This window comes from Ailuropoda melanoleuca, chromosome 2, assembly GCF_002007445.2.
Source record: "Ailuropoda melanoleuca isolate Jingjing chromosome 2, ASM200744v2, whole genome shotgun sequence".
Taxonomy (NCBI): domain Eukaryota; kingdom Metazoa; phylum Chordata; class Mammalia; order Carnivora; family Ursidae; genus Ailuropoda; species Ailuropoda melanoleuca.
The window spans coordinates 92,975,579-92,997,173 of record NC_048219.1 but is presented as its reverse complement, the minus strand read 5'-3'; the positions used below and the strand labels follow the sequence as shown (position 1 = coordinate 92,997,173).

The 21,595-nt window shown below is 46.2% G+C and overlaps 1 protein-coding gene across 1 annotated transcript; it reads right to left on the bottom strand.

Annotated features, from left to right (window-relative positions):
- Positions 1-295: 295 nt before the first annotated feature.
- Positions 296-21,208, bottom strand: LOC100475175 (cytochrome P450 27C1). Its single transcript, XM_002926976.4, is given in 10 exon segments — positions 296-983; positions 5,146-5,349; positions 5,817-5,895; positions 7,032-7,198; positions 10,789-10,952; positions 12,173-12,382; positions 13,697-13,896; positions 15,040-15,230; positions 20,849-20,995; positions 20,997-21,208. Coding segments are annotated over 10 exon segments (1,614 nt in total). The 5' UTR covers positions 21,132-21,208; the 3' UTR covers positions 296-866.
- Positions 21,209-21,595: the final 387 nt, after the last annotated feature.

Below are 21,595 nucleotides of genomic sequence, written 5' to 3'. Positions count from 1 at the left end.
CATGGAGATCAAAATATTATTTTATCTATAGCATGTCCATTTATATATTTATTTTTTCCTTGAAATAAAAATGTTCTAAAGTTACACGGTTTTCCACGATGCTTGTCTAATTCATTTTTCTCAACTGAGGCAATGAAATCCCACACAGTCAGATTTTCTTATACATCTGCTTAGTGTTTACACTGGGTTAGAAAACCCAATTATTCTGGATTTCACCAGGAGTTCTATTTTTTATTGATGATTTCTTTCAAACAAAAGCTAACATTCAACTTCTTTAGGAGCTGTTACTGGAAAAGGAAGCACCAGTTTGGAGAGAAAAATAAGAATATGGTCCTTTTAATTTTGAACCCTTCTGCGGGATCTAAACCTGGATAAAATGTTGACTCTGGTGCTTTCTTCCCACACTTACCATATTACAGAGACATTCGTAATGTTCCCTCTTCAAATTGGAAACAGTTAGTTGCATTTGCTTCCTGACATAGATCCTGGTGCAGTGTTACAGGACATCTATTCACACACAGAATTCATAAGTAAACCAACATTTCCTTGCACGAACGCATAGGAGACTACAGTTAACTGAACATCAAGTACAGCACAAGGGTAAGACCACGGAGGAGACACCAGGATTCAGTGCCACTCATTTTTAAACAGTCGTTTCTCCAAAGAAAAGGCAACACTGATTTGCAAAAGTCAAGTAATCTTTTCCAATTACTTTGCATAAAGATGTACAAGTCTCCCAGAATGTGGGGGGCCAGTTTATCGCTAAGACAGCCTCTAAAAGTGATGGTTTCCCTCCTCCGCCATCATCAGTGACATTGGAACACTGGGTTTGTGTCAGGTGGCTGGCTGGGTTTAAAAATCCAGGCTCACTTTCTGTTAACAAAACGCACGTGGATGGGCCCCCCTGGAGTCAGCAGCCCATGGGTTTTTGCAGGAACAGCTTTAGTCCGAGAGGATGTTTTGATCTCAAAATGTTGAAGCAACTAAGAAGAGAAAGAAAGAGGGGGAATTCAAAATGGAGGCAGCAGGGGACTCGCAGGGCTCTGAATGAGAGCCCCTCATGTTCCTGCAGTGCCCATGGGCTACAGGGAGCCCGGGAAGTGGGCACGGCCGTGGTGCAGGACACCAATTGCCGGTTAGGGGGATGCGGGGGATGCTGCGGGTCTGAAAGCAGCACTAGGTCCTGCACAGGAGCCCGAGCTGTCCACTGAGCAACTGGGAAGCTCATGTGACAAAGATATGCAAACACAGTGTTCAAATGACTCCCATTTTCTCAGCCATTTCAAAACTCCAAGTCCTCTGCTTCCTCTTTAGGTCGAGGTAAAGAAGGAATCAAAGGAGCAAAGAGGACAGAGAGACAAGGTGAAATCCCAGGTTTCCCTCAGACTGGGAACCTGAGGTGATACAGGCCTGGGGGAGCACACCACTGTTGGCAGGTGAATCATCCAAATAGGCTTCAGTGATTAATGTTCTCAATTTAAATATTCTCGATCTGTACCTTTGATTCCATTTCTCATTTCTGCGGTTCAAAGGGAGAACCAGCTCTACCATTCCGGGTCAAACTGGAAAGGACCTCAACAATGAGCTTTAAAGAGCGCCAAAGTATCCATCAGCCTAAAGCAATAACCTCCGCCACCAACCAGCCCTGGCCTGATGTTCAAGGTCACGTTGGCTTAGGGAACTCAAGGCCACCTGCTCTAAGACCCGTGTCAGAGCACACATGAGTTCCTGGAAGGGAGGAAGGGCTGTGCTCACCAGCACACTAGCTACTGCCCCCAACACTGCTGCCCACTGGTCCAGGATAAAGTCCAGCCTAACAAAGTGTCAGTTTTGGAGAACATACAATGTCACATGGGATCCAGGCTGCTCACCCCCGCCCTGCCCTGACTCCCTCTCCAGCCTTGTCCCTCAGGACACTGACGGGTCCTCAGGTGGGCTGGGGCTCCAGGGAAGGTCAGACAGGGGGAAGGGGCAGGGCTGACTGGGGACATATGTTGGACCCCCTCTGTTGTCACACTTCAAGAGCCAAGCTGAATGACCCGTATTTAGGCAGCTCCGACATGTTATAGCATCGAGATAGCTTCAGCAAACATCTAACCTCTGACCTTTGGTTCTGACTTCCCAGAACCGCTTGCACATCCCACGTGGCAGGAGAACTCACATGTAGGTCTCCTCACTTCAAGGCCAACGTGCCACATGGCCTTCTTCCCTTTCTGAGTGGGCAACACTATGCTCACTAAAAAAAAAAAATCCAAACTACACAGGAAATGTAAAGCAAAAAACAAAGCCCCTCTTGTGCCTCGAGTCTCAACTCCCAAGGAGCTAAAGTGCATCTTCTAAAAGTTCTCTGTGTGATTGAAGTCTCTTGTTCCCGTACGATGGTGCACCTTTACATCCCTTCCCTTCCCGAAGCCACAGGCATGTTTCCTGTCCTACTGGGAGAGGAGCCTTTTCTTTGGTTAAGGAAAGCCCTCCCGTTACTAGTGTGCTAAGAGATTTTCTTCATGAATGTGTGTGGAATGCTATCGATTCCTTTTGGGGGTGGTCATATACTTTTTCTCCTTCATTTAGTTACTGTGGCAAATGCTATCAACAGATGTCCCTGAGGTGGGCCATCCCTGCAATCCTGAATACACCTGAGGTGCTAGGGAGGCACTTCTGTTTCTCACGCTGCTGAATTCGCTTTTCCAATTTTTCCTTAGGATATTTTCCATCTTTGCTAATAAATCAGATTGGCTGGCAGTTTTCCTTTCTCTTATTATCCTCTCCAGGTTTTGAATATCAGGGCCATGCAAGGCTCATAAAAATGAGACTTCCTTTTTCTAGTCTCTGTTTGTATAAGATGACGATTATCCATTCATTGAAGGTTTGATAAAACTTTCAATGGCACTAAGTCTGGAACGTTTGAGGAGTAAATCATCTACCACTGACTCCATGTATTCACTATCTGAAGTCTATTCTCTTTCAAGTCAATCTGGGCAACTTACATTTTCTAGTACATTGTACATTTTATCTAAGTCTTCAAATCTATTAGGAAAAAAAGCCATTTGTGGTATATTCTTGATTTAAACAAATCAACGGCTGCATGTGTAGCTGTGTCTCCTTTCTCACAGCTAGCATGGTTTATTTGTGCCTTCTCTCTCTCTCTTTCCTTGACAATCACGTAAAGATACCCCCTTTCGATATTTGCACAGGTAGAGATGAGGGCTCTACAGAAACCTGCAGTAGGTATACTTGTGTGTTAATAGCACCAAACAAACAAAACCCCATCGCCACCACCAAACACCCCATTTCTGACCCTCTTCCAATGGGGATCCCAGGCAGGGCTGGCCTCTGTGCCCTCAGCTGGGGTCTCCTGCTCCTGTGCTGTCCCCTCTGGTTCTTCAGGCAGCCAGAGCTGGGTGAGCGTAAGCCCCATAAGCTCCCAGGAGGATGTGGGCTCTGCCTGTCCGGGATGTGGCTGCAGACTTCATGGCAGCGTTTTATGGAGCATGAGACCTTTCTGAAAACCCAGGGGCAGCCACTCAGAGCAGGTCCATGGACAATAGCAGCTTCTGCTTCTCTTGCACAGACTGTGCGTGGACACTATTTTTAGTCCTCACACACCCAAGAAGTAGGTATTTGGCCCATTCTGTGAATAAGGAAATAGGCTCTGCATGGCTGAGAAACCTGCCCATAATGTCGGAACCAGAAAACAGCAGAGATGGGATTCGAGTCTGCTTGCCCCGGAACTGCCATCTACACTGCACTGAGCTGCCTCTTACCTCAGACCCAACTGCGATGGGCCATTAGCCACAGGGCCCACTGTTGCCAGGAATGGCTGCACTGGCAGCAACCCCACTGAGCCTGGCCAGCAGCCACTGCATCCCGACGGAGGGGGGATGACCGTTCAACACACTGGTCACTGGGCTTTCCCCACCTGAGCCGCACAGCTCGAGAGGTGCTCTGCTCCCACACCTCCTGCTGCATGCTCCCCACCTGTGCAGAAGCCCCTCAACTTCAGCTCTCAGAGCCGTCACCAAGTACAGACCATTCAGAATCCCTCTCCACCCCTTCCAGGCCGGCCAGGCTTCCATAGCACCTGATGCTCTCTCATGCCATCTGTCATCGAGGTCCCAGCCCCTCCGTGTTCCGCTCTAAGTTCTGCGAGGCTGCAGGAAAGCACCTCCATGACATAGGGGGAAAATATACAGAGGAGTCAAGACACCTGGGCTGTGCCACACACCTGCCACTCTGTGACTGTGGCAAGTGGCTCCAACTCTCTGAGCCTCAGTTGCCTCCTCAATAAAATGGGGAGCCTGGGTCACCAGGTAATCTCTACATCCTTCCAATGCAATGTCAAAGGCCGTGGCTCCCAAACCTTGGGCCAAGCTCTTCCATGGCTAACATATGTTAATATTAGTCTTCCTAAATTTGCAGGGAAACCTAATGAGTAGAATTTTCTCTACTAAAGTCTTTTCTTTTATAAAATTTCCTTCCAACATGATCTAGCTCATGCCATAGCACAAACTCAAATACAGTATAGGCAGAAAAGCAGCTATTTTAACAGTAAGAGATTAAATGTAAGGTATTCTCCAACAAAAACCAAGCCTTCCTGCTGTTTCACAACCTAAACAAGTGTGAGAACGACTGCTCTGTGTAAGTGGCTGGATCACACATCTCTGAGTGCAGCCCAGCGATCACCAGCATCAGAAACCCCTGCAGCCCCACCCCAGACCCACCAAATTACTATCCTGGTGGGCCCGGGAACCTGCATTTTAAGGAGCTTCCTAATGCCTTTGCTGCTCCAAAACGTTCAAGGACCACTGGTTCGACACCTTCCCGTTCACTTCTGTCAAGAGCTCCTCTTATGATGAAGAACTGAGCTCTTGGGCCCCAGGATACCCCCCAGAACATGCACACCTCCCAGTCCTTCAGGCCTCCAAGGGCCCCAACTGCCACTCTCCAGTTCAAAGGAGGAAAGAGGCTCGGTGGGTGGTCAGGAGACCCAAGGGGTAGCATTTTAAAATATAAAAGGGATTTAACATGAAGCTCTTGCTTTTGAGTTTTCCAGATCACATCTCCGTTCCCACCCAAGTCCTGGTCTGGTGGAGCCCAGGAAACAAGGTCAAGGTGGGAGGCGACGTCTGGCCCCCCCACGCCTACCTGGATGGTCAGGAGGTGGATCTCCAGCTCCGCGATTCTCCGCCCAATGCAGCTCCGAACCCCGAACCCAAAGGGGATGGACCCAAAGTTGTCAACTCGATCCAGGCTTCCCTTCCGCAGCCAGCGCTCCGGCCGGAACTCCTTGGCCCGAGGGAAGTTCTCATCCGCATAGGATGTGGCATAGTGGCAGAGGGCCAGCTGGGTCTGAAGACACCATTTGCAAGAGAAAAGGAAAAGAAGAGTAGGATCACATAAAAGCAGAGCAGAGGCAAGAACCCCAGTTGGATGGTCTCTCCAGAGGTGCTTCTGGCCACGTAAGGGCCCCCAGGATGGCAGTCCTCCTTCAGTGGATGCCCACCCCTCATGCCAGTGCAGCCACTGAAGAGATTCAAGTCCTTCAAACCTCGACCCCTTACCCCCACAACTGCTGTGCCCACAGGCCTCTGGGGGAGGGAAGAGGAGAAAGGCCTGTGAGCTGCAGAAACACCTGGCTTTGCTTTTGCCAGGGCAAATAAGCACCTCCTTGCTTCCAAAGCCCCATCTTTGTCACAAAATACAGGAACCTATTGATGTTTGCTTGGGCGCAAGGACTCCCTAAACTTACCAGCAGATTTTCCCGCTCAGCCACCATGGCAAAGCCCAAGTCCCCACACCCTGGCAACCAAACTCACGCCTTTGGGAATCAGGTACCCGCCAACAACCAGGTCTTCCTGGGTGACTCGGCCGTTCCCCGGCAGCACTGGAAACAGCCTGGAACAGAACCAACAGAAGCAGGAATGAGGCAGTCCCTTTTAAAGTATTTTACTAAACTTTCAAAAATCTGGACATTTTGCCATTTTCACTTTTCTAAAACATAACATACGGTCCAGTTTCCACTCAGAAACCTCCTACGGAACTTCGTGGCTCCTTAGCTTGGCCAGCAAGTAATCTGAGGGATGGGAAAGCAGGTCCCTTGGTCAAAAATGTTTACGAAACACGAAGCAGAGCCTGAACATGCTATCGTGTTCCCAGGAGGGATAATCCTGAGTCTGGTAAACTTACGTGCTCATGGGACCCCCTTTATCAAGCAACAGTCCACAGGACTCAGGGGCCTGGGAAACACATGTTGAGAAATGCTCTACGGAGACAGACTGCAAATTAGTGGTTGTCTAGAAGAGGGAAATGGGAGAGGCTGGGGATGATGGTTAAGGGGTTCAGAGTTTCTTTTCGGGTAATAAAATATTCTAAAATTGAAAAAAAATGCTCTGTTTCAGCTTTTGGATTGTTTCCAAGAGGTAATCCGGAGAAAACTCCGAGTGAAACTGTAATTGACAGATACCAGTCAACACACAGCTAGCTTATTTCCCCCGAAGTTAAACAACATGCTGTAGATTAAGGGTCCACAACCTGAAACGCCATTATCAAGTCGAGTTTTAAAGAATTATTGTGGGGTACACCATATCCACCTCTGCTCTTCAGCAGGGCAGTTCCTCCACAGACGAAAGCTGTGTTCAGAATCCGTGAACCTCAAAGGAGGAAGAAATTGCACCGGCCACCTGATCCTACCTCCCACCCAAACCCACCTAAGGCCACCCAAATCCCTCGTGCCCAGGCTTTTCTGAGTGTTGGTAAAGCCCTGTCCAAGAGTGAATGAGTTCATTTGGTGTCACCAATCCAACTAGCATATCCACACAAGAACCACAGTAAGAAGGGTTGGTAATTAGCCAAACAGCCCAAAATATTTTCCTGATCAATCCATCTTGTTCTGCTTTACTTTCAGAGGAACAGGAACCACGGAGCATGTTGGGGAATTTGGTGAACGAAATGACTAAAGTAGGTACGATGTTGAATAAAGAATCAGAGACTTAAAAGGCAATTTTTGACATGGATTTTGGTGAGCCCTTTACCTCAGCGTTTCCTTCAGCAGAGCTCTGACCAGTGGGACTTTGGGGACATCGGCTGCCGTTGGGACGTGCCTTTCCCCCAAATTCTTAATGATCTCCTGGTACACGGTCTGCTGCACTTCTGGGTGCCTGGCAAGCAGATACACTGCCCAGGATAACGTGAAGGATGTCTAATAAAGAAACCGGCAGACACAGGCACATGGGTGAGTAACACCGAGGACTGAAGCAGCAGGCAACTTCCGCCAGGAAGTCGACTGAGCTTAAGCACAGGTGTAAAGTCATGTTCATTCAACTCTATCCGAGCACGTTAGGTCTTACCAAAGCAAGAACTGATTTTCCCTAATTCAGCCCAGAAAAAAATAAATATTTTTGGAAAGTAACATCAACTATGTGATTCAATTGTTCTTTAAATGAAGGGCTGCAGGAGAAATTATTTTAGAACTTTTTGGATCACTTAAAAGCAATCCTATTCGATGGCATCTAAGAGGACATAAGGATGCTGGTCAAGCCTAGAAGTGCTGCCTGGAACTTTCTGTGACCTTCTTTGTAAGGGTCATCTCTTTTTTGCTAGGAAGGGCCAGAGCCTGCCGGTCAGTCAGCCGGGAGCTGTTCAGTCTGGTACTGCGCAGGCCCACGAGGGTTGGGCGGGGCCTGCTCTGGCCGTGTCATGGGGGGGGGGCAGGCATTTGTTCGCTGTTTCCTTGCGTTTTTTTTTTTTTTTAAGATTTTATTTATTTATTTGACAGAGATAGAGACAGCCAGCGAGAGAGGGAACACATGCAGGGGGAGTGGGAGAGGAAGAAGCATGCTCATAGCAGAGGAGCCTGATGTGGGGCTCGATCCCATAACGCCGGGATCATGCCCTGAGCCGAAGGCAGACGCTTAACCGCTGTGCCACCCAGGCGCCCCTTTCCTTGCGCTTCTTAAATAAAGCAACCTATAAGGATTTAATAGATCATTTATTCAAAGTAGTATCATTTTTTATACTACGTCTAAGACTGAAGAACTGCATTTCTGGTCATTGAGAATAATTCTGTTTTATTCTCCAAGACTCTTACTACATTCTCACTATTATCTATGTAACTGTATTTCACTGCCTTAGAAACAAGGAAATTCCACAGTATAAATGCCTTTTCTTTTACCTAAATAAAATCTGGAGTCAGTAGGCCATACTGATATCATTTCCCTGTAATAGATATTATATGTTTTTAGCTCTCCAATAATATATATAATGTGCAAGTTCTTCCTTATAAATGATAAGGAAATAATTTAGAAATTTCTATTAAAATCACATTTCTGTGGAAAAACTAAATGCGGTATATCCATACAATGGACAGGCATACATTGGAGATATTGTGGGTTGGGTTCCAGACCACCACAATAAAACGAGTTTCACAATAAAGCGAGTCAAATGAATTACTTGCTTTTCTCGTGCAATTAAAAGCTATTTTTACACTATACTGTAATCTATTAAGTATGCAATAGCATTATGTCTAAAACAACAATGTACCCACCCTAATTTAAAAATACTTTATTGCTAAAAATGCTAACCATCACCTGAGTTTTCAGCAAGACCTAATCACCCACTGAGCACAGACCAGTGATTCTATTATTATATATTATTATAACAAATATAAAATATGTTTATATATTATACATTATAACAAATATAATAGGTATTATATATTGTTATAACAAATATAATAATGTTTGAAATATCGTGAGAATTAGCAAAATGTGACATGGAGACACAAAGTGAGCAGGTGCTGTTGGAAAAATGGAGCTGATAAACTTGCTTGACACAGGGTGGCCACAAACCTTCAATTTGTAAAATAAAAACAACAAACTAATCCGCAAAGCGCCGTAAAGAGACGGCTGCCTGCACTCCATAATAAAAAAGAATAAACGACTTTGATATGCGACTACACGGGTGAATCCTGAAATCACCTGCTCACTGCCTGAAGCTGGATGCAAAATACACACTGTATGATTCCATTCCTATCAATTTCTAGAAAAATGCGAACTGATGTTCAGCATCAGAAAGCAGATCAGCAGTTGCCTGGGGCAGAGGAGTCGGGAGAGTTGGACTGAAATCTGGGTAGGAAATTTCAGGGGTCGTAGAAATGTTCCGGATCTTGATTGCGGTGGTGATTTCATAAATGATCGCATTTGTGCTTATCCTGTATCTGCCAACAAGTTATATCAAATTGTATGGTTTAAAAGGATGCAGTTTCTTTTGCCTAAATTATGCTGCAATTAAGCTTTTTTAAGTAATATTTTAGAAAATGAATAAGTTGAAAGAATGTGTCTGCTGATACGCCCTTCAGTAGCCTCCAGTAGGAATGGTCCTTTCTGCGCTCCACCTCATGTGATGCTCTTAGTTACCACCAGGGGGCAGGAGGGACAATGTACCCAAATCCGCTTAGTGGCAAGACCAACCCTCACTCATCCCTTCCCCATTCAAGCAAACCCACACCATCCATCACATTCACATGGCTGATTAGAATTTTCCTTGATCACATTGATCTCATTGGTTAGTTTGATACACATGTTCTTGTGTTACTGTAGAAGATCCATAAGAATAAGGAGTTTATACCAAGTTTTTTGCTTTTACATGTTTATGTGACATTGTCATAAAAACAGTGTCAACCCTGGGGGTGGGGGTTCTCCCTTTTAAACAGGTCTGTGCCTTATTCGAGTTCAGGAGACACTCTTGTAAAGGAAAAGCTTTGAGGTGATGAGCTTAGTTGCTTACTTTTGAAGGGCTTTGGAAAGAGTAAAGCACCAGGCAAATTGCAATTATTTCGCTCAACTAACTTTTCCTCCACCAAATACTAAAAGCCTTGCCCTGCTCTTTCCTGTTTCACTACTTCTTTTTAGCAAATTAAAAATTTTCTTTGTACATCTACCCACACGCATATTATTTTTCATACACAAGTAAATGTATCCTATTACACACGTTTTGGGAGGAAACTTGGCTCCCATCCCCCATAGCACCCCACCCTCAGGCAGGTAACCCATCTTAACAATCCAGTGTGCACCCTCCATACTTCCTCCACACTCATAAAATCGCGTACAGATACAGATATGTTTGTTTTACCAACTGGAGCTCGGCATACACAGTTTTCTGATTCTGCATTTCTCACTTAACAACAGGGGATGCAATTCCCACCCAGTCCACTGGCCGTGCTTTGTTTCATTCTGATATTCATCCTTCCTTGGTCATAGTAGATTATTCATCTGCCACAGTAAATCTATTCATCAGGAACTTAAGACTGATAGACACACATATTCATAAGTCAAACTGTTTATTAAACTTTTCTTTATGTTCTCCTTAACGGGTTTTGGTTTAAAAGTGACGGTGGCTTTATCAAATGAATTGGGGAGTCCTCCGTGACCTGCAATACTTTAAATGATAAATAATAAGGTTTCCAACGTCTGTGCCGTCTTCATTTTTTATATTATGAGGCAATGGGTCAATGCTTGCAAATCGGGAATGATTTTTAAACTTTAAAACTTATATATTGTTACTTTGTGTGCATGACAACTGAATGGGGGTCACATTTTTTGCAGAATTATGGTTTTATGTTTTAAAATGCATGTGTATTATGTAAAAGTTAGAGTTTTTTCCTAGAGACTTTCAGCAGTGAAGCGGAAGTTCAGTTGGTACCAGCACATATGCACATATGAGATTACTCAGAAAGGCCCCCGCTTTAGCTGTGCATTGCTTATCAGGAGAGAGAAAGGCCGCGACGCTCACCGTGTCGACGCCGGCCAGCAGCATCTCCGTCATGTTGGCATAGATCTCCTCCAGCGTCAGCTCCTGACTGAGGAAGAGGCACGTAAGCAGCCCCCCTCTCACTCTCTCCCCACGGTCGACGTGGCACTGTATGTCCCTCAGCTTGTTGTCAATGTGGATTTGGCCTGTTTGAAAAGAGTTATTTATTTTGAAAGCAGTTTTGGTTGAGAATAATCTCTTCACCTTCCCAATAACTTAATCTGTGGCAGGTTCCAAAGCTAAACGAAACCCAGGTTGATTTACTGTCAGCCTAGGAAGCTCGTTCACATGCTTGTTCGTATAAATGAATGAAAAGTTAAAAGACAGACGGCACCTGCGTGGCTCAGCCCGTTAAATATCTGCCTTCAACTCAGGTCATGATCATGGGGTCCTGGGATCGAGCCCCGTGTTGGGCTCCCTGCTCAGCGGGGAGCCTGCTTCTCTCTCTCCCTCTGCCCCCTGCACCCCCACCCCCACTCATGCTTTCTCTATCTCACATAAATAAATAAAATCTTAAAAAAAAATAAATTAAAGACAAGCTAAGCATCTCTTCCTCTCTGAAAATAATGCAGAAGATATTTGCAAATGTTTGCTTTACTCATTAAAGAGCCAAGAAAGCTTTGGAGCAACAAGATTACAGATCCCTTCTTTTTTTTTTTTTTTTTTTCTACTGTGCTTCCAGAGAGCAGACTGGAGACCATAAAGGCCATGTTACCATTAAAAAGATAGTGGCACATTAGATCCATCAGAACTTATATATTCAAATGAATGTTGGCCTTCAAAAGACACTGTGGGACACTTCTTTCAACATTAGTGTTGTTCTAAAAATACTGTCCTAACAAACATTTTAGAAATCTTTTCTTTTTGGAAATTCTTGTTTAGGTATGTAGGAAAACTAATCTTGCTTTGCTGGGTTTGAACAAAGTATTGTTTCCTAGTTTGTTTCACCACATATGAAACAGAAGAATTTGTCTTTTTCCAAAAAGCTGCAAATGAGAATGTTCGAGTGAAAGTGCAGTCCCAGAACGCTGTCTGCATTTCAAGCACTGACAGAATTATTGGACTAAAGACATCATCTCCCTTAGACATTTACTTGCATATATCACCACTAGCATGTTTATCACAATAAAAAGAATTTTAAAGTGGGAAATCAGTCGTGTTGCTGATACTAGCAAACCACATACTTCTTGTCATCTGAGAAGCGGAGCCAAATAACTCGTCCGAGTAACAACTCGCAACTGCATCAGGCCACCCTCCACAGCGTCACCCGCCCCCCCTGCCCGGCGGCTGGAGCGTCAGATACACCACGAGCCAGGCAGTTGTGTCAACTGGGGAGACAACAGGTGCCCCTGGATTCTTCTCTTACTGAATTTGAAGAGGCCATCCCAGGACCTGCAGAACTCCCGCCAGGGTTTCGGGATGAACGGGCGCAGCCACCTGGGGATGGCGCCCGCGTACATGGAGGTCTTGAACATGCTGAACATGAGCCCCAGAGCCTCGATGTAGTCCACGGTGGGCTGCGGGACACTGTTCTCCAGGCAGCCCAGGCGGCTCTCATAAAGGATGGTGGCCACTCCTGCGTGGGAGAGAGACTTTAAAAACCCTCTTCTGCATTACTCTCAGTATCACCATGCACTATCTAGCCATAAAGTAAGCTGCAGAAGCAACCGAGGTGGCTTCCTCGAGCGAGGTTCTGCTCGCTCCCCAGAGGTGTTCTCTACCATGGCCTGAGCTACAGGGCTGTGCGAGTTCAGTGCCAACAGAGGGCCGGTCGTTCCTTGGGCCCCACAGGGCTCTGCCGCATCATGCTCCCTCCCTGCCTCCCTCCCCAGGCTTTGTTCAAGACCCAGGATGCAAATCCCCCAACTTTTTGGCCACATGCCTAAGGTTGGGTAATGAAAGGTGGCTCTCTGGGCCACGAAGCGGGGGCGCCAGGCCCAGAGAGCCACAGGAGCACAGGAAACAGTCTCAATGTACCAGGAAAAAGCAGGATTTTCCACTGTGTTTACAACTCATCTCTCTGTTGATTTCGTTACTCTGTTCAGGGAGCATTAATAGAACTTTAAAAAGTTAACTTAAAAAATTAAATTTGAAGTAAGGTAAACTCGCTTTTAAAAAGGAGAACGCTGATAGAAGGTCCTTGGGAAAAAGCAAAGTACAAAACAAGATGTTTGGTTCACTACTGTTTTGTTTTGTTTTTTCTAAGTAAAAAGTAGGGGCGCCTGGGTGGCTCAGCCGGTGAAGCCTCTGCCTTTGGCAGGAGTCATGATCCCAGGGTCCTGGAATGGGGTCCTGCATCGGGCTCCATGCTCAGCAGGGAGCCTGCTTCTCCCTCTGCCTGCCCCCTCTCTGCTTGTGCTCTCACACTCTCTCTCTGACCAAAAAAAAAAAAAAAAGAATATTCACAGGTATCCCTTAAGGAAAACGGTGACCTCCCCAGGGCAGGAGAGAGGGAGAGGGCAAGGACTTTTCAATGACTACTTCTGGGGTTTGATTTTTGATTTTAGGACACAGATGGGAACGTCCTACCATCCCACATGAATTTTAAAAGCTAGAATGACCATAGTAGAGGCCCTCTAAATTTCTAGTGTTTTCCACAAACTGTGCTAAACCAAAGTGTGCAGGAATTAGGAGCATGATTCTTGAGTTAAAAAGACCTGGATTTGAAACTGAGTTTCTGCCACTAAACATGGGGGCAGGTTTTCAGCCTCCCCACTTACAAACCAGTAGCTGCGGTACACCTGGCTAAGTTAGCACTGTGAGGGCTGCAGGTGTGTATGTGTGGGGCTCAGCACAGTGCTTGTCGAGGACACAGGGCAGACCCAGTGGATGAGAACTGCTATTTTGGGCAAACATCCTTTCTTCCATCTACCTCCAGACTTTGCCTCACCTTCCATTGAATATTTGAAGAAAAGGTCATTGACATTGGTCACAGTTTCTCCATCTTCTGCCTGGCTCTTGAGGATGTAGATTCTTTTAATTAAATCAGCAATAACTTGGTTGATTTCTCCTGAAAAAATGGCCACATCTCTTGGTTTCAGAATTCTTTGTCTCAGTGCATGTCTCATCTTGAGCCACTGTTCGCCCTCCCTACAAGAGTAAAGTGAGTTTCAAATAATCTTACTTCCATTGACATTCTGGAAAAGAACTCAGGGAACCTCTGAGAGTTTCCCCAGCAATAAAAAGCCAAGAAGATCTGCCAGCCCAAATGGAATTAAGATAGTGTGCAGGGAGAGGGGAGTAACTTCAGCCTTGTAGTCTGTTCCCCTTGAAGCAAAGTTTAAGGGGAAAAATTGCCACTGGGAATCATCTTTATGAAAGTAATATGATTTCCTTTGAAAAACCTGGCAAAAATATTATAATAATGAGACACAAGGCTGTTGTGAAAGAGAAAAAAGTTTATGTGTATGAACTCCCGAGCCAGGAACTGAGCTCTGGGGCGGAGGGTGGCTAGTGGATGCCAAGCAGCAGGTGACAGTGGCACAGAGAGCTTTTGCAGCATTTGGCCACGCCCCTCCAGGGCAGGACCAATGGGGAGGAGGTGTTTGATTCTTTCCCCCAGAGCAGAATTTGAAGGATTCTGGTGATATCCAGTCCCAGCTTTTATTTACCTCATTGGAGAAACCTATGGTTGTATTTCTCCCCAGTTCATGTATAAAGCATATATAGATTAAAAAAAAAAAAGAATCACAAATAGAATTTCTAAACCAAAGGAATTTGGGCCAGGGGATCCACAGATGCTCTGTGTTCTCCTTCCTGCCTAGGACTGTGCTGATTAGCTCCTAGGGGCACAGAGGTGTGGGTAAGCCTGGTTTACAAATAATAATCATAGCCTGTTATAAGATGGGAACAGCATCACATAGCAATCCACAAAGGAAGGCTCTTAGCCCCTCTTCAGTGTCTCCTGAAGCAGCTGCCTGCCTCCTCCCCTGCCCCAGTGAGCCTCCCTCCATTGGTTGTCACTGAGAGGACACCTACAGCCTTGGAGCACTACTTGAGAAACTGTTCCTCCCCTCTCCCTGGCTAATATGACCTGACCTTGTCCTGCCATCAAATCTCTTCCTGAGGAGAAGGGACAGGGCCCTCCCACACCAGTATTTAGTAGATCTTGCAAAGAGGTTATTTTGACACTGCTCCACTGGGAGTTGTGAAATTTATCAAAGAATGGTTTTCAGAGCCCAGCATCCAGGCAGGAGTCTCCCAACCATGCCTCACCTGGGGCCACATACTCACGCCGAGATGAGCCCGGTTGATCTCCCTCGTAAGTGTCGGTACTCCTGCCAGGACCCCATGTTGGCTCTCTGGGGTGCGGCCCCCTCTGCCCGGAGCACCTGAGCCACCATGTCTCGGTCTGCAATAGATACTACAAACTGAGGACCGAAGTGAGACTTGAAGATTTTTCCATATTCCCGTGTGTGCTTCTGCTGCAATACCATGGAGAAACCAAAAAAGGAAAAAATACAGATATGATACACCTTTGACATAAACATTTCTGAGAGTTAGGGGAGCAGAAAATTGGGGCAGAGGAAAGCTCTACATTATACAGAGCTGAGTCAGAGTTGTAACTTTACATATTCTTGAGATAAATGTACTTTCATGTCATTAATCAAATTCACATAAGTTTTAGAGCTATGTTTTTAACAATATTTAGCTGTGTGGAGCAACAACAGAGAAATGTCATTATGGATGGAGATGAACTGCAGAGCCATCAATGGCCTGAGACAAAAAGACTGTGCCAGCCCGTCCCAGACTCTCAGCAGCTCTGCCACCCTGTTCTGCAGAGACAGAGCCCTCTGCAGGCAATCTGTAATGAACCTGTAAAAATGGCCCCCAGCAAGAAAATAAAAGAAGGGGCATCCAGATTAGAAAGAGAGAAATGTAAAGCTACCTCTAATCACAGATGGCATGATCTCCCATCAGAAAATTCTAAGGAATCCACTAAAAACTATCAGAACTAATAAACAAGTTCAGCAAGCTTGCAGGATATAAGATCAATATGCAAAAGTCAGTTGTATTTCCATACACAAGCAATGAACAATCCAAAAGAAAATTAAGACAACAATTCCATTTATAATAGCATCAAAAACAATAAAATGCTTAGAAATAAATTTAAGCAAAAAAGTGCAAAACTTATACTTTGAAAGCCATAAGAGATCATTGAAAGAAATTAAAGAAGACCTAAATAAATGGAAAGATATCCCATGTTCGTGGATTGGAAGACTTAATATTATTAAGATGGGAATGCTCCCCAAATTGACCCATAGATTCAACATAATCTCTATCAGAATTTCAGTTGACTTCTTTGTAGCAAATTGACATGCTTAAAATTCATATGGAAATGGAAGGGACCAAGAATAGCAAAAACAACCTTGAAAAAAAAGAGTGAAGTTGAAAGTTTCCCTTTCCTCCACTTCAAAACTTGCTACAAAAGCAACAGTAATCAAAACAGTGTAGTACTGGCGTAAGGATAAACATCTAAACCACTGGAGTAGAACTGAGTATTCAGAAATAAACCCACACATCTCTTGTCAATTGATTTTCAACAAGGGTACCAGTGCCAAGAAAATTAAAGAGGGGAAGAATAGTCTCTTCAACAAGTAGTGCTGGGACAAGTGGACATCTACAGGCAAAGAATGAATTTACACCCTTGTCTCATACCAGATATACAAATTACCTCAAAAGGGTTCAAGCCCTAAAACGCCAAAACCATAAAATTCTTAAAAGAAAAGATAGGGATAACTCTTCCTCACCTTGAATGTGTCAATGGGGTCTTAAGATATAATACCAAACCCACAAACAACAAAAGAAAAAATAGATAATTGGACTTCATCAAGATTTAAAACTTTGGTGTTTCAAAGAACGCTATAAAGAAAGTAAAAGACAACCCCCAGAATTGAGAAAATATTTGCAAAGCACATATCTGATAAGGGACTTGTATGTAAGATATATAAAGAACTATTACAATCCAATAAAACAAAGAACCAAATAAAAGTTGGGCAATTATTTGAATGGACATTTCTCCAAAGAAGATATACAAATGGATAATAAACAGATGAAAAGAAGCTCAACATCATTAGTCATCAGGGAAATGCAAATCATAATCACAATGAGGTGCCACTTCACACCCACTAGAATAGTTATAATCAAAAGGATAGGTAATAACAAGCCCTGGCAAGGATGCGGAGAAATCACAACCTCTTACACTTGCTCGTTGGAATGTACATAGTGCAGCCACTTTGAGAAACAGTCTGGCAGTTCCTCAAAAGGTTAAATACAGTGTTACTATTAGACCCTGCAATTCCACTCCTAGATATATATCCAAAAAATGAAAACATATGTCTAAACAAAAATAAACTTACACTTAATGTTCATAGTAGCATTATTCACAGTTAGCAAAAAGGTGGAAACAATCCATATGTCTGTCAACTGCTGAATGGACAAGCAAAATGTAATATGTCCCTACAATGGAATATTATTTGTCCATAAAAAGAAATGAGGTACTGGTACATGCCACAACATAGATGAACCTTGAAAACGTGATGCTCAGTGAAAGAAGCCAGACACGAAAAACCACATGTTATGATTCCAGTTATATGAAGTGTCCGGAATAGGCCAGTCTACAGAGACAGAAAGTAACTTAGTGGTTGCTTACAGGCAGGGGGATTGAGAGTTGGGGAGTGATTGCTAAAAGAAACAAGATGGGGTTTCTTTTTAAGGTTATGAACATGTTCTAAGATTGGGTGGGGTGACTGTTGTATGGTATGAGAATTATATCTCAATAGTGCTACTACCAAAGACAAAGAAATTACAATAAATGTAAATGGGTTAAATAAATAAATAAATAAATAAATAAATAAATAAATAAATAAAAAAGAAAGAGAGAGAGAGAGAGAAAGTACCCTCCAGCCTGGCTCAGCATGGCAGAGCCAGGGCTGAGCATATGGGGAAAATGACTAAGTCTCCCTTTGGCATCTGCCAACATTTCTTATCACCCCAATTCACAACCTCAGAAATAGCAGGCCAGTGGGTCTGTTGTCTCTCCATCCTTCCTTCTACTCACTTCCTTATTAACTTAAGTGAAGTCCTCCCACCCAGAGATGAAGACACTCAGACTCAACTGGAAGGTGTTCCTCTGGGTCTCTGAATGGGAGCCATGGATGAGATGAGTGTTAATAACAACTACTGGGAAATGGGTCACTCCTCAGGCAAATCCAGCTCCTGAACAGGCATCATCAGCACAAGGAAGCAACTGACTAGGTGTGAGAGAGAACAAGATGGATGACCAGATAGCATACAGCACTTTTTGTTAGTGGACCACAGAACAGTATAGTCAGTCCCAGTACTTAGAATCTGCATAGACATTAAGAGCACAGACACTGGAGTTTGAATCTTAGCTCAACGTGTACTAGCAGGCAGACTTACCTACCGTACTTCAGTTTCCTCACCTGTGAGATGGACAGATAATAGAACTTGCCTCATGTGTAGGACTTAGAACTGTGCCTGGCACACGAAAAGAGTTCTAGAAACGTTCATTATTAGTATTTACTTGTCAAGATCATAGCTTACAAAGCCCTTCCATAGCCCTATCTCATTTGACCCCACAATCACTTGTGAGATGGATGAGGATTGTCAGATTCCTGCACAGACAAGGAAACTGAGGTCCAGAGAGAATAAGTGATTAGCCAAGACTCCACAGGTGCGCGTGGAGGGCTAGCATTTGAACACAGGGCCTTGCTGCTCTGTCACATCTGAAACAGCCTCTGGTGACACAAGTTAGGATGTCTGCTCTGCCACTAACTAGCTGTGTGACCTTGGACAAGTCACTCAGCCAACACGCTGGGTCTTTTCCACTTGCACGGGAAAGACTTGAACCATATGGACGACTGGCGAGCTAACACTGTGTGATTTACTGGAGGTAATGGCAACAGAATAACGGTCTTCCACTTACACGTACCTCGGGAGCAAGCTGGAGAGCAGGGCAGAGGGTTTTACTAGAACCTTATTCAGTCTACAGCATCCTGAGCACAGCTGCAGTGGGGTAACCCAAGGCCATAAAGCACTCCCTGGGGTCCTCAGAGGGGTTGCTGGAGGATTCCTGCTCTTGTGGATGCGTGCTATTTGGAGAATAAAGGAAAAGGGGAGCCCAGACGGACAGCGGAGCTGGGAGCAGTTGGTGCCTGTCTACTGTGTTTGGAGGAAGCACGGGTGAGTCAGTTCCATGACTGTCCTCTGGCAGGTGTGTGCCACCACTCAGGAACCACCACGGTGACAGGAGTGGTCTGAGCCTTGGGCAGGAGGGCTGCATGTAGGGTGATGGCGGAAAGCAGGGCAGATGCAAGGAAAAGGCCCATCTGAAGTGAGACTCTTTTTGGTGGTGGAGAGGTGGCTCTCTAGGGGGCTCCCGCTAGAGATGCAGGTTTTAACAGTGGTCAGCTTCTCAAAGAAACCTGTGCTGCTGCACCGACCGACGGAGGGCTTAGGCTGTGAGGGAAAAAGCAGACGGCAGCAGAGGTGGATAAAAGTAAAAAACAAAACAAAACAACAACAAAACCAGAAACAAAAAAATCAAGCTGTACTGACTTGTCCACAGTCAATAACAAAATATTTTTTACCCCATTCAAAAACTATCATTCTGATATCTTATGTTCAGATTCCACATGGGAAAGAGAGAAAATCATTTTTGACCCCTAGAAGCATGTCAGGCAGAAAACCGTGGAGGGTTGGTGTGCGGGATGGAGAGGAGGGGCTGGAATTTCAGCCAAGTTAAACTTGCTCCTGAGTTCTACTGTTTTTTTCTCCCAATGAAGTTTCTGCTTCTCCAGCCCAATCGGGGCCTCTGCACCATCAGGTATGTTTCTTGTTTGAGGGAACGAATGAATGACCACGAGCCCAGGCCAGGTGGGTGGTCACATAAGGCTTCCCTGAGAAGTGCTTTAAAGGATGACAACGAGTTTTGAACAAACGCAAAGTGGGGCAGGGGTGGGAGAAGGGTGTTCTTGGAAGCGGTCAGAAGGCCCAGATCCCAGAAAGAAATGTGCGCTGGGGTGGGAGCCCTGAGAAAATGAAGAAGTCAAGGGAGGAAGCAGCTGCCACAGCGAGCGGGTGGAAAGAAGATCACATGACCCTTGAAGATGGAGGGTCACCTTGCAATGAAAGGCGCAATTTGCGATGGGGAAAGGAAGGGTAAAGCTCAGGGTCAAGATGAGAAAGTGTAGACTGAGCTGGTCCCCAAACTCCCACAGGTTGTTGGACCGACTGGGTTCTTCCTAGGTCCCTGCCCGAGTCCTTGCTTGCTGCCGACGTTTATTTACATTCGTGCGGCGACCCCATCACTTAGAAGCTAAGCAACCTGAGGCCTCCTCCGAACCGCAGATGTCTGGGGCAGGGAGGCGTGCTTGTTTTCCATTTGTAAAACACTAGCAAAAGGACCAGAAACCGACGCGACATGACCTCGGCTGCGTAGACACGGTGTTCTGGAGAGCTCAGAGCTGCTCGCAGCGCTCCCGGGCCGGAACCCGACGCCCCCGTGGGAGAAGGAACTCTTCTGGGTCCCCCTCGGGGCCATACCGGGGCGGGACGGCGACTCCCTCTGCTGGGCTCCGCAAGTCCCAAACCGCGCCTCCGCCCGCCGGGGTCCACCCCGCGCGGGGTCTCCTACCTGGGAACCGCTCCCCGGCACCCCTCCTCGGGCTCACTCCTCAGAGCCCTCTAGCCCGCGTGCCCAGCCGGGTGACCCCGCTCTGGCGCCCTTCCTTGAAGCCCCTTTTTTGGCGCCCCCTGCCCGGCGTCCCTTCCCCGGCATCCGCTGCCCGGTGCCTCCTCCTTGGGGTCCCTCCCAGGCAGCCCTCCTTGACGCCCCCTTCCGCAGGGCCTGGCGCCCCTTCCCCAGCGTCCCCCGCCTGGTGCCCCCTCCTGGAGTCCCTTCGGGCAGGCACCCTGCGCGGCGCCTCCTCCCGGACGCCCTCCGACGCGCTCGAGCACTCCGCGCTCGGAGGAACAACCCCCTGGCCCGCTCCCCTCCCGGCCCGGTGCGCCCCGCTACCTGGATCTCGTGGATGCGGCTGAAGCCGTCCTTCCAGAAGAACTCCACCAGGTTGGCGAGGGTGCGGGGCCCCGGCATGGCGGCGAGGCTGCGGGGCCCTTCGGCCCGGCCCCCGGCCCGCGGCGCTCCCCGCCTCCCGGCTTCTTTTGTCCTCGGCCCGCGCCCCCGCCGGCAGCCGGGCGCCCTCGGGTCGGGACGGCCGCGGGACCCGGGCGCCCAGGAGCTCGCCCCGCCCGGGCGCCGGGCTCACACGGGCTTTCAGGATTCGCGCCAGCAGAGCCATCGCAGCCGTTTGGGTTGGATGGTTGGTGGAAGCTATTTTTTTGTTTGGGAAGCTGCTGCCCTTTGGGGTTGCTCTTTGCTCCGCTTCAACGTGTTCGGGCAGCGCTTCTTCGAACTCATACCGCCTGGGCATCAGTTTACATAGACCACTATTAAAGGCTCCCTCCCCTAAGTCTGGAAAAAAAGAGGTGGTCTGTGATTAGACTGCAAGAGAATGAGGCGGTTAGCTTTTCTTCACAGCACATTAATTCACCACTTAAGAGATCTTCGAAACCACAAAATTTTAAGTTCGACCCCTCTTCCACCCCTCTTCCAACCATGGTAAAAAAAAAAAAAAAAAAAAAAAAAAAAAAAAAAAAANAAAGAAGAAAAGAAAGAAAGAAAGAAAGAAAGAAAGAAAGAAAGAAAGAAGAAAGGAAAGAAGAAAAAGAAAGAAAGAAAGAAAGAAAGAAAGAAAGAAAGAAA